At 45.7% G+C, this 13,811-nt stretch overlaps 1 protein-coding gene across 3 annotated transcripts in view; it reads right to left on the bottom strand.

The window, feature by feature from the left end:
- Window positions 1-1,857: 1,857 nt before the first annotated feature.
- gas2l3 (growth arrest-specific 2 like 3) overlaps window positions 1,858-13,811 on the bottom strand; it is a 33,059-nt gene continuing 21,105 nt past the window's right edge. For all 3 annotated transcript variants that reach the window (XM_080757677.1, XM_080757679.1, XM_080757678.1), the window contains exons 4-9: window positions 12,144-12,262; window positions 11,377-11,518; window positions 10,493-10,556; window positions 9,641-9,782; window positions 7,168-7,272; window positions 1,858-5,037 (exon numbers count right to left, since the gene is read on the bottom strand). In XM_080757677.1, coding sequence (XP_080613803.1) covers window positions 2,875-5,037; window positions 7,168-7,272; window positions 9,641-9,782; window positions 10,493-10,556; window positions 11,377-11,518; window positions 12,144-12,262 — 2,735 coding nt within the window. In that variant the 3' untranslated portion in view covers window positions 1,858-2,874. The remainder of the gene's footprint in view (window positions 5,038-7,167; window positions 7,273-9,640; window positions 9,783-10,492; window positions 10,557-11,376; window positions 11,519-12,143; window positions 12,263-13,811) is intronic.

Here is a 13,811-nt window from a genome sequence, read left to right on the forward strand (position 1 = left end):
GCCTAATTGTCCATGAGTAGCTGTCTGTCTGCCTGTCTATGAGTAGCTGTCTGCCTTCCTGCCTGTCCAATTGTCCATGAGTAGCTGTCTGTCTGTCTATGAGTAGCTGTCTGACTGCCTGCCTGTCCAATTCTCCATGAGTAGCTGTCTGTCTGTCTGCCTGTCTATGAGTAGCTGTCTGCCTGCCTGCCTGCCAGCCAGCAAGTTGGTTAACAGAAAATAAATTGTTATGGCTGAGTAAAATAAAATACAATAAACACAATTTGCCTGAAAATAGATTACCCAGCTATGACCTTTTTCATGAAAAAAAAATGAGTAGTGATATGGCTGACTGAGTAAAATAAAACAATCTACCTGAAAATAGATAGCTATAAGTGAAGAGCAATTTCCGCAATTACCATTTCCGCAATTTCCATGTCCGCAATTTCCGCAATTTCCATTTCCACCATTTCCGCAATTACCATTTCCGCAATTTACGCATTTACGCAATTTCCGCAATTTCCATTTCCACCATTTCCGCAATTACAATTTCCGCAATTTCCATTTCCGCAATTTCCGCAATTTCTGCAATTTCCATTTCCATTTCCAACTATTAATGGCAGCTGGGTTTCATCATTCAAATAAAATAGAATTCTGTCCGTTTAGCTATAAAATTATGTCAGGGAATAGGGATACACAGTATATGTCTTTCATTTGCATTGCATCTCCCCCCCTCGAGTAATAGTACAACTCTAATAGTATTACTTATAATAATGTAATTAAAGATAACTTAATTCAGATTTATTTATTTTTATTTCATTTTCCAGATTTGTTTTTCTTCTTTTTTTTTTGATTTTCATTGGTGGGCCAGTCATAATGGTCCCGCGGGCCTGATGTGGCCCGCGGGCCTGAGGTTGAGTATCACTGAGGTAGAGCCTTGGCCCTTTTGTAAACTAATGTACGTATCTAGTTTGGGAGTATGTGATCCTCATAAGCGGGGCCTGTACTGGACAAACCATTCAGTTTTCGAGGGGTGCTAAGCCCTCCTACACACATTAAATGCCATTGACAATGAATGGAGAATTTACATCATACGTGTCTGAGCAAATCGGCTGTCGGTGGAAAGACTTGGCCAATAAGGGACCACCATTCTGGGTGACTTAACTAAGGTATGTTTCTTTTTGGGGGGGGCTTTTTGCCTTTATTGATAGTTGAACAGGAAACGGGGAGATATTTGGGGGGGAAGACACACAGCAAAGTTCGTCAGGATCGGGACTCGAACCCGCAGCACACTAGGCCAAGGTGCCTGGACCACTAACCCGGCCCAGGCCACTACGGTATGTTTCAAGGCTGGTATAAGGTCAATAATTGATTAGAGCACCACTCACTTCAGATGGATGTGATTTTTCTTTTAGTTTTTACTACATATTTTGTTTTCATAATAATCCTCCATACAAGTGACCGTGTACCTTCATTAATACCACTAGGGGGCAGAAAAGTAAAGCTGACAATTATTCAGTTCTTCAAGTGAGAAGCAATCCACCTTGCATTGTCATATTCCGTAATATATTTTGCTTTATTTTTACAGACCCCTAAAGGCCTACCATAACAAATATCCCTCCAAGTGCAAAGACAATTTTAAGGTAGGGGGGGGGGGGGGGCGTTATCCTTGGAGATGTTGGGAATATATTTATCCAGCATAATTTAGTATTTTTATTATTTTTTCTTTCATTATGTTCCTTCCAGTTTGGTCCTAGCCTGCCACTTTGTTTACATGAAGGTAAAATCCTCTGTTCATTTAATTTGAGTGTCGTGATCGTGCAAATACTTTAGTAATGGACCTAAAATTCAAAATATCAAAAGATACATCAAAAGAAATGCCACAGTAAAAGTTTATTAAAATGTAATCATCATGAGAAATCTAGATGGAACAATTAAGGGACACACAACCAACAGAATCAACATTCAAACTGTGACTGACAAGATTTTCATAAAGTGCCAAACACTCAAAATATACATACACTCATCACATAGAAAACTAGAATAGAATTTGAGACAAAAAAAACAAACATTTGAAACAACATACAAAGAAAACCTATGACAATTAATATTATTAATACCTAAATTATGTTCCGTTAGAGGCATTGGATCAGTAGTAGTTAATTCGTGACTTGACCCAACCGCTGGGAATCAAATTCACGGGTGCTTGTGTAGGCTGTGCAATATGAATGGTTTAAAAACATCAAAACCGACCCCTATAACCACCAATACATTCTAAACGCCACTCAGAAACCAGAACCATTTCTGATGAAGGCACGTGAGGGGAGAACATTCTAAACAGTGCTTCATCCGACTCCTAAATAGGACTTTGTTTGGAGACAAAAATACAATAATTCCATCAATGGATTGTAGATTCTCATTGTGGAATAGAAACTAACTCTTGTCCCAGACAGTAGCGTTGCCCTCTGTCCAACATGTCAGTGACCTCTGTCACCCTGCTGTTGGAAAACAGCCCCCCCACCACCCAGATAAAAAGCCTTATTCTTTTTTCCCCCATGGATAAAAAGCTGTCTTTACTATTTTCTAAGTATTTTCATTGCGGTTAAATCTAAGCATGCTCATAATCATAATCATTAATCATTTGAAGATAATTTTAATTATATATATAAAAAAAGGAAAAGGCTCACTCATTGTAAATGCAATTTATAAGCTTTCTTTCTTTAGCCTCAGGGTCGATTGAAAATATTCAGCATAAACACAATACACACACAAAAAAAAAACAGATCCAATAAAGTCATATAAGAGCATAGCAAATAAATTTGATCTATTTGAGAAGTGTAAACAGTTAAGATGAAAGAACCAGCCTGCTGGTTAAGAGTTTCACGGGTTGCCTCCTCATCTCATTTGGAAATATGGGTCCTCGCTTTTATTTTTGACGCGAGTCTTCTTGTTGAGGGCATTGTTTTTTGTAACCTTGACGTTGGTGCTCGACTTCTGGGGCACGAGAGCTTTCGTCTCAGCCAATGCCGGCTTTAGAGTCCCCTTTCCATGATTAGGCGGCTTTATGGCGGCCGTGTGTTTCTGCCCCGCCCTCCGACTCGTGGTTGTTGATTTGTGGTTGGACTTACCGGATGTGGCGGCGGCAGGCAGCCCGGGGACCTGCCCGGGAGCCGCGGTACTGCGCGGAGAGACTTTGACTGCCCTGGCTGGGGCCTGTCCCTTGCCTTTGGACACGTTTTCTTTGCTCTTAGTAGGGAGCGGGGAGGTGGATTTTGGCAGGCCTGTGAAGTTAGTCCTCTGCTGGTTTGATGCTGCGGCTCCACTGGGAGCTGGCGTGGCTCCTCTGGAGATCGCCATGGCTCCTCTGGGAGTTCTTGTGCTTCCCCAGGGAGTTGGTGTGGTTCCTCTAGATATTGGTGTGGCTCCCCTGGATGTTGGCGTCGCTTCTCTGGGAGTTGGTGTGGTTGCCCTGGACGTTGGCGTCGCTCCTCTGGGAGTTGGTGTGGTTGCCCTGGATGTTGGCGTCGCTCCTCTGGGAGTTGGTGTGGTTGCCCTGGATGTTGGTGTCGCTCCTCTGGGAGTTGGTGTGGTTGCCCTGGATGTTGGTGTCGCTCCCCTAGATTTTGGCGTCACTCCCCTGGGAGTTCGTGTCACTCCCCTAGATGTTGGCGTCACTCCCCTGGGTGTTCGTGTCACGCCCCTGGGAGTTGGTGTTGCTCCCCTAGATGTTGGTGTCGCCCCCCTAGATGTTGGTGTCACTGCCCTGGGAGTTCGTGTCACTCCCCTGGGAGATGGTGTCGCTCCCCTGGGAGATGGTGTTGCTCCCCTAGATGTTGGCGTCACTCCCCTGGGAGTTCGTGTCACTCCCCTGGGAGATGGTGTTGCTCCCCTAGATGTTGGCGTCACTCCCCTGGGAGTTCGTGTCACTCCCCTGGGAGATGGTGTCGCTCCCCTGGGAGATGGTGTCGCTCCCCTGGGAGATGGTGTCGCCCCCCTAGATGTTGGCGTCACTCCCCTGGGAGTTTTTGTGGTTCCTCTGGACATTTGTGTGGTTCCTCTGGGAGGTGCCGTGGCTCCCCTGGGGGCTGGCGTGGCTCCCCTGGGGGCTGGCGTGGCTCCCCTGGGGGCTGGCGTGGCTCCCCTGGCAGGTTTGGCTGCCGTCCGCGTGGACAGACGCGCACGCCTGGCCGCTTCCAGGCGGAGGCGGGAGGCCGGCGAACCGGGGCGCCTGGCAGCTAGACGAGAGCGCTGGCTGGCGCTCGTGGCCGGACGGCTGTCTTTCGGAGCAGGTGGTACCCGTGCTGGGGCGGTGGCAGGCCGAGGCACAGAGCTGGTGGCGGCGGTGGGACTGGAGGGCTTAGGACATTTACAGGACGGCTCGGGGCACACGGGGCTCCGGGGCTGCGAGGGAGCGCCCTGGGGCGAGGGCCTGAGTTTCAGTTTGGAGGTGGCAGAGGGCGAGGTCAGGGAGAACGGAGCTGCGGACGGCGTTAGGGCTCTGCGCTGGATCTGCCCGGCCTGAGAGCCAGGGCTCGGGGACTGCTTTGCATAGCAGCCTACCGGCGTGGCGGGCAGAGAGGCAGAGGCTTTGGTGGAGAGGGGCAAAGGGAGCTGGGTGGGCTTCCTGGGCGAGGAGGGGGGCATCATCATCTGGAGGGTCTTCTTTGGGGGAGCAGCTTTTCTGTGCAAGGTGGGCGTACAGGCCGGAGACGGCGTGTAGGATCGACATGTTTGTCCGGCCGGCGGCGCCGGCGAGGGCTTGCAGGCCGGGATGGACGAGGAGGACGAGGAGGAGGACGAAGAGGACGAAGAGGACGAGTCCGAGGAGACGAGGTTGTCGACGGCGGCGAGGGGGTCCATGTCGGGAGGAGGCGGGGGCGGGGCCGCGGTGCCGAGGCGAGAGGCGCCCACGCCGGGAGGGCCTTTCTGGAAGGCCAGGATCTTCTGCTCCAGCGTGGTGAACTGGAGCACGCGCATGGGGTCGTACTTGTGCAGGAAGCCCTGCAGTGTGTCCCAGCCACCTCCCACACGCACCATCACATGCTTCCCATGGAGCATCTAGAGAGAGACGGACGGCAAGAGAGACAGTCCGTTAGAACAGTGGTTATCAAGGCCCAGCATTTATTCAGGCATTTGAGCCACGGACCACCATTTGATGAGATTTAGCCTCTCAGACCCAAGACAATATTTTGTTGTCGTTGGATAAGATAATTTTATTATATTATTTCCTTAGCTCTCCCAAATCTAATGCAGGGATTTCTTTACGTATATATTTTTTACACATCAGTGTGCCTTAGTCCAATAAACCAAGGAAAAATGTAGGGGTTTGTAGCGTTCCTTTTGTCCCGTCTTTTTACTCCAGTTCATTTGATTAGGAGCAGTTATTAACTGTTGTCATTTTGAATCATAATAAGGTGGTTTCTATTTAGCTTATTTCATTTAATTTGTCCGTCAGCCCACCCTTAACTCTCAATACGTAAAATAAAACCTTTTTTTAAGGCTGTATCTTCTTTCTGACTAGTTGCTGATGATTTTGGGGGAGTTAGAGAGGGCAGTCAGTCTCATTTGCACCTCGGTTCCCCGGTAACAACAGGCCCATCGCACAACGTTTGGAAGCCAATTACAGCCAAACTGTATGGAATATATATATATATATATATCCAGAGACAATGTGTGCCTAATTTGGTGAGGATTGGAGAAAAAACATTACTTTCTCTGCAATGGTTACTGTTTTTGAATGTGTAGCGCCCCCCTGTGGGTCAAAGTAAAATCACTTTTGGAAGGCAATTGTACATGTACATGATGCATTTATGGGTCAATTGTTTGTGTGATGCTGTAGTAGGGGGTAGCAAATATTTTGAGTCCACGACCAGTTATATAAGTTCAGGACTTACTGACATGCATGCCTACACAAGACATTTGCCACTGATCGGTAGTTTGAATATTATAGCCACAGATGCACACGCACACGCAAAAACACAATATGGCCTGGCGGAGATAATGACTTGCCTGCCAATGACATTAAACAAAATCTATGCTGCATCTTGTCGTGCTTCTGATAACGATAACACTTGACCTCAAGGAGTAATCGAAGGAAAGTGTATGTAAAGTATATGCATCAAGCTAAATGCTTATTGCTTAATGATTTTGATTTATATTAGGATACATTTGCGTGACTGTAAAGACGAAACGGAAGTGGACGGGAGGCAGGTCTTCCGCCCTCCCCCTTAATCATCAAAAGAGCTTCCGTGCTCCAGACTGTATGACCAGATTCACCAGAAGCATTTGAAATATGAGGGAGGCAACAGTCTGGCCATGTGACAGACTACTACTACTCCTACTCATACCTGCCTGAATACAGATAGCCACAGTGAATAACCTCAACAATCCCTAAAGAGTCTAGGACTATTCATACTCCAGTTTTAGGTGATAAGGTGACCACTGCGGTGGTTGGGAAAACTACAACATGACATTGTGCCACTGTGATAAGCAACTCACCGCTCACCGCCAACACTATTCCCAGTATGCATGGGCCTTGGCCCTTAAATAGACAAGCCTGCTTCTATAATTGGTGCCTTTTATATAAGTGTCACAGCTGTGCACCTCCAAGGCCTGGCCCAGGTGGACAGTGATGGTGTAATTAATGATGTCATCTCTTGCTCAAGCGCCAGCACTAATGCGGTGCGCTCCTATTGGCCAACAAGCTTACATGCAGGTCGAACCAGTCAGTGCCCCGGGGACGCAGAAGGTCTCCCACACTCTCTGGCACATGCACCGTGTGTGTGTGTGTCTCACAATTTGGACATAGATGCAAATTCAAGGGCTGCAGTCAAACTTCAGCTAACACTTAAATTACATTGTGGACTGCAGATGCTGTAATCTAGATGTGGATATAACAGAATTGTTCACTCGAGGTACTTCTCACCAACCCTTAAATGAACACCCCGAACGCCCAGGGTTATTTAAATCCATTAAATCATAGCGCCCAACGGAGCGACGGACCGGATGTTATCCCGGATGTGGCTGTAGCAGCTAGATGTAGCCAAAACAGGTGCGCTGGGCGTTACTAATTGAAAGGACGGTGAACTTCGTCCTGTGCGTTCAGGGTGTTAATCATTGGCTCCTTTGGAAAAAACATGTAAATGTGGACCAAGAGCGTCGCCGCACAGGAATACATGTGGCACTCACCCGAATGAACAGAGTCTTGTCCCCCAGTCTGTAGCGTCCTTCCGAAAGGTACTCGATGGACACTTTGTTGGCGCAGTTACAGGGAGGATCGTCCAGGCCGTGCTCCTGAAGGGGGCGCAACAACAACATCAATATGAAAATAAGAAATCGGGACATTGTTTATAACACAGTTATTTTGTTTACGTTTGTTATTATGTGTAGTCTGTAGCTCTACAGGACAGGACAGCCGTCGGTCGAATTGAACTGATGAACACAACCAGTGAAACTGATCTACAACATGATTTTTATTAATTGCCATCTTTTTATTGGCCCGGTCACCCTGATAATATATCAGGAAGTGAAGATCCGTTTGATACTTTCGTCCCAGCAGAGTTGAGCGTGAGATGTTGCCGCTGGCATAGAAAGTCAAAGAAACTGTTGTATGGACCAGACAGCAAGAGAATAAACGAGGTACAGATGACCCTAACACGCAACGTGTACTTCGTTTAATATCCTTCAAAACACGTCCGGCACAATGGCATGGCTGATTTTGTACTGCTCGAATTAAGGGAACACTTTGATACCTTCATTATGCCTCATGTACACTGCACATGAAAACTGCTCAAAAATTTCTGGGACTCATATTTATGTTTGATTTCTGTTCATTCATTCATTATTTGGTGGAAATATTTTCTTTAAATAAAAACAAACTTTTAAAAAAGCAGTACATTTGACATCGTCAATTAAATGCCAAAAAAAGGAAAAAATAAAAGATTATTTGACATAAAGGCAATGAGGAAAGACTAAGGGTGAAAAAGAGGTTGCGCATCAGCAATGGTTTTCAGTGGAGTGCCAAACCCAAATCCAGTATACTATACATAAAAAAATAGGAATTTAAAAAAATATCCAAAAAGGTAGTACATCCAAATTTTTCATACACGGCAGACAAAGTACTCACATTTCCATTTCTTTATTGGCACACACCAAAAAGGAACGCTTACACGTTTCGGCTAAGCAGCCTTCATCAGAGTATTGTATTCTCGTATATGTGATGTACTGTCTTACCTTGTGGGCCACGAGCCTGTAATAAAGTTTATATACATTGGCAATGCTCTGATGAAGGCTGCATAGCCGAAAGGCGTCAGCGTTCTGGTCTTCTGTGTACACTAGGCACAGAAGCCAGAACAATGGATATGCCTGATCTTTACAGGCACCGGAAACGCCAGCCAAGTGGCTCAACCTCTTTGCTCTATAAAAAGTAACTTGAGGTTGAAGCTTTTGAACCATTCTATAAAAGGCTGATGACGTCTGGTTCGTGTAGCCCGTGGGTTGTATCATGTGCAACAGAGAAGTCACAGGACTCCAGCAGAGCGTCACGTGGACTCTCGGTGTGTCATATAGCCGTGGGGGCAAAGCAAAGAGGCCGCTGCCTGACGCCATCTTGACGCCGACCCAACTGGGTCGCACATGTTCTTCCTGTGTGATGATGCACCATATAATGAGCTGCTGGAATAATTGCAAGTTTTTTCAGCTCTCTGCTTAACTCATTGTTATTAGATAAGAGTAGCTATTTAAAGGCCATGGCCGGATAGACGAGATCACTCCACTGTTCCATAAATGATTCCATTCATGTGTTGGCACTGTACCTTTAGTCCTCACCGGATGAGCACCTGAGACACACAAGCTTGAAAATAAAAAAGGCTTTTTCTTAAACAATCCATCTAGTAAGGGGGGACAGGAAGGATGCACAAGGACTCTCCCGTGAAAGTTGCAGTGTAGTTGATAATCCGTTTTCAGCAAATCTCTTAGTTGCACCAACATTGTCGTTGTGCGATATATCATTTTATTCTTACTTGTCAAGATTATAAAGATCACGGTGTTGATGTAGAGACAAGCCAAATAAAGTAAAATGTCCACTGCCTTGCCATTACCTCACAGGCACATTGAAATTGGAACTTGATATCTTTAAATACTACCTTGAAAATTACATCATATAATGGCAGCCAAGTCTACAGACTTTTAAATTTGGTTATTGCACGTAAATCGAACGGCAGCGAAGTCTATGGACTCATATTTGTTTAGGGCAGCAGTAAAAACAAAAATTGACGACGTGAGACGTCATGTGGCCAATAAAAATACAGTGGGCGTATAAATACACAGATTATCAACTTTACATTGCAATGATTGCCAAAGGGAACATAATGACTTGGCTCTCTAGCCTGTGGAAAACCAAACTGCAAACTGGACCAACTGTGAACCTGCACCAAAACCAGCCCAGCACCGAGAATGTGTTCAATAAGACGTCGGAACTACCGCTTGACAGCGACACTGCCCTGGTGTCACTGCAGTTCTGCGAGCACGTTCTTTCTTGCAGGCGATGGGTAATTTAACCGAATGCCCTGTCGCCACCTTTAATACAGAGGATCACAGCCTTCAGGATCAAACGCATTATTAGGATCGCAACAATAAAACATGATCCTACAACATTACGCACCCCAGGTCGATAGAGGCCTGCGTGCTGGCAGCAGACGCTGAAGGTCTTGACTGCAGCGGGAGGCTCCTCGCTCCTCAGCAGGGTCTCCTCCAGTTCGATCTCCTCCTCCAGTTTCACCAGCACAGGAGGCTCCACTCCATGCCTGAATGGAAACAAGACCGCAAGGACTTACAACAGGAGGCTCCACTCCATGCCTGAATGGAAACAAGACCGCAAGGACTTACAACAGGAGGCTCCACTCCATGCCTGAATGGAAACAAGACCGCAAGGACTTCCGCCGTTGTCTGGAAGCCCACCTCCATCTTAGCCCGTAGCACTTGCCGTAGCACTTGCCCTAGCCTCGACGACCTTACAGGCGTATGCAAAGGCTCAACTTATGTAATTTATATAGCATTTTATGTAGACATAGCACTCTATAATGTGTATGCATAGTTTCATTATATACTGTAGATATTCCACTGGTAGGTTCTTAGCTTACGTATGATTCATGATGACTATTCTTATGAATTTGATGTATTACCTTACCATGTGTTCTTGCTTACTGTAAATGGGCTCTGGATTAAGAGCGCCTGCTAAATGCTAAAAATTGTAAGGACTTAGTTTCAGCAGAACAGGAGTTTTCTCCACTCCATACCTCAGGAAGTAAGGAAGAGGGGAAGAGTTTGTTGAAGAGTATTCTTCAACAAAAACATGTTTAGTACCGATGATCGATCCAGCGGTTTGCGATTAGTTTAGAACAAACAAAATATGACATTTGCAGAATGGGCCTCAGATCTTAATGGATAATCGATATAGATCATTATTTGCAGTCGTAGAAGTGTTTGAACTCAATCCTCACAAGAAACAACTTACTTGGAAACGATTCGTCCGATCTCCAACAGGCAGAGACACACCTGACGGGGCTCCTTGTGCAGAACTGCAACACACACACACACACACACACACACACGCACAGGAATAATGGCACAAATTAATGATTTGTGAATGATGAAAATAATTGATCTGCTAGCTCCAATATCGTACAGTAACGCGTTGTGAGCTTGTAGATATTATTTTTAACCATTTGTGAATATCTTGCCCAAAAATGGGGGCACCAGGTTGAAAGTGTGTTAAAGTCGAGTTTATGTAATGATGTATTACTCAGTTAATCCTAGTCTTCAGGTCATTTGGTCCTACATCCCGTTGACATGTTGAAATGTTTCATTGTATTTCAGTTTGCTTAGATAACCGGGAGTTGGACTTCATACTGTAATTTGAGCATGTCATGTTTTAAGAGGGGATCTTATTGTGTAAGCAGATTAAGGTTCCTGAAGATTTACATTACTTCTGGGAAATTAGCAGGAGCAATAGGATGGCGAACCGAGTGCTACTTATTGCACACGGTGTAAACTCCTTGTTCATTTATCCATTTGTAACTCGGTGTACATTTGTACAGTGTAATCAAAACAGGTTTCTATGCTCCCAAGTTAATTTAACACAATTTCACATTGTAGCAGTCCAGTTCCAACTAAACAAGTCAAACCATAAAGTGACGTACACTCACACAACTAAATCAATAACTCAACAGTCAAGTTTATTGAGAGAGCGGTTTCACGCAGCTTCCTGCGTGGATTAATGTGTCTGTGTTGTCCCATATACTTTACAACAACATAGTGGGGTGTCAGTGTCCATTTTATATGTATGGCCTTTTTGGATATAAATTCAGCACCTGTTGAAGGCGTAACAAAAGCTCTTACCGAGGCCCTCAGACTCAAACAGATAGGTCTCCTCCACGCCGATTTGACGACACCAGCCCAGGAAGTTGGCCGTGTTGTCACGGGCGAAGAATGACCCCGGCGACGCCTGTCTCTTGCACGCCACCTTCTTCATGGGAAACGGCTGTAGGGAGGGGGGACAAATAAATCACACTTGTGAGAAGTGAGGGGCACCCACTGTATATCGGCCACGTGACGTCTTACGCCGTCATTTAGTTCCCTAAACAAACGTTAAAGTCCATTGACTGGCATATGACGTAATCTTCAAAAGCCATGCATTTGAGGGGCGCTTTACAATGGTTCATTCATTCATTCATACATTGGGAGGTGAAGCGGCAAACAGTCGACGCCAGCATCCTCACTTCCCACATTTACACACCATTGGTGGCGAGCTCACACCGACCAACTCATTGAAGGCAATGTAGGGATCAGTCTCTTGCCCAAGGACACTTCGACATGTGGACTGGAGTAGCCAGGATTCGAACCGCCGACCCAGGGATCATTGGACGACCTGCTCTACCTTCTGAGCCACAGCGCCCCTAAAAATACTTCCAATAATTTGGGTCAAGGATGTGCAATAATTATAATTCTGCCAAATTAACTGTGGATCTCAAACTGTGTTTCAGGCCTGACTTTGACCACATAGGGTTGATTTTGAACAGTTCTATGATAATAGGACAGAGTTTTTGTCATCCCGGGGGTTTGAACTCTGATGAATGTCGGTGCTATTTCCATCCTCCACGGCTCACCTTGCTCAGCTGCGTGGGACAGCCCTCTGCCACCTTGCTCTGCAGCACTCCAATGAGTTGACACAGCTTCACTCCGTTGTTTAACTCCTCCATGAAGAACTCCGCTCTCACCTCCTCTCCTGAGAACAACAAAAAATTATATTTTGGACATTACAAAATGGGCCGCCCTATAGTGTAGTGTAGTGGTTAGAGCATATGCCTTTCATGCGGAAGGTCACAACGGTCGCGACGGGTTCCTAATCCTAACGCCAAATCAAATGGGAGGAGGCACGTCTGAAGCCTGTACTTGACGGGGTATCCGGACGTTAACACAAATCCATTGGATATAACAAAATGTACACAATCACATCACCCGTGTGAAGTGAGGGGCGCTCTTATCATCATACATCATGTCATTCCAATCAATTACAATTTGCATCCTCACCTTCGTCTTCAATATGTGTTGTTTACGCAATGTTTGTGTTTACCCAAACGCTCAAAACTGGCCTTTCGTGTTTGTGTTGGGACAAACACTCAAAACTGGCCATTCGTTATCAATGGCATTTAACGTTTGTGTTAGGACAAACTTTGTGTTTACACACCTCAAAGCTGGACATACTGTAGGAGGGGCTAGTGCCCCTCAATAGGTCAAACTCAAGTTTGTTTCACAAAAGGGGACAAAAATAACCGCCAACAATGACGATAATGCTCCACAAAGAAGGTCTTCCGAGTCAGACAACAGCGAACGCCCAAGGCCGGAACATTATCCGGCGGAAACTGCCGTTTCTGCACCACCTGACACCTCACTGTTCAAGTTCTTTTGAGCCTAAACACGTTTAAAGGTCTGGGATGTGTGTTTTAGGTCAAAGTAAACACCGTACCAGCAGGCCTAGTTGAGTTGACAACAACAATCCACATTCCCGAGGACTTGTTTCTAAAATAGTCACGTCTAACAAAAGCAGACAGTTTCCAGTCAGGTTTCCATTTCCTTGCTCCCGTCACTGCACCATTGTATTAAGAGGGACAAAGCCCTTTAGTATAATGGGAGAGATCGAGGTACATCACGGGTGATTTCCCCCCCTCTGTGGCAGCAAGGGCAGAATCCAGGCCTGGTGGAAGTAGCTGTATTCAAAGCCAATTTTATTCGGGAATCCATGTAAATTGTGTATTATGCCATTTGCTTTGATTAGCTTAGATTACACGTATTGTCACTGCACATTGTCACTGCACATATACAAATACTTTGACATGAAATTAAGTGTGCATGGCATCTAGCCAGAAGTGCAATACAGTAATGTTTTGTAATTTTTGAAAAATGTTTGAAAATGTATGGATATTTTTTAAACGATTGCGATTAGGCGATTAATGACGTCGTGTTCAACGCAGGTTCAGGAGTAGAGACCACCCTCTGGCTTATCTCGATTGCGCCCATTCTCCATCACCTCAAAATTCCCTCCCCAACAAACTCCCTTCGTCCTCAGCTTTGTCCCGCTAACACTTCTCTCTTTATCCTTCTCCTAGGAGCCCCGAGGGGGGCATTGTCGAACAGAGGCGACTGACCGCTCCCGAGCAGAGCTACGGCGGTCGTCAATACACATACATACATCTCACTTGTGCAATAAATACTGTTAAACTCGAGTAGAAGTTGTGGTCCGTTACTAGTGAAAGTAATAAATGGCGACAGTCAAG

The sequence above is a fragment of the Protomyctophum bolini genome (assembly GCF_963924005.1).
Source record: "Protomyctophum bolini genome assembly, chromosome: 23".
Lineage (NCBI taxonomy): Eukaryota > Metazoa > Chordata > Actinopteri > Myctophiformes > Myctophidae > Protomyctophum > Protomyctophum bolini.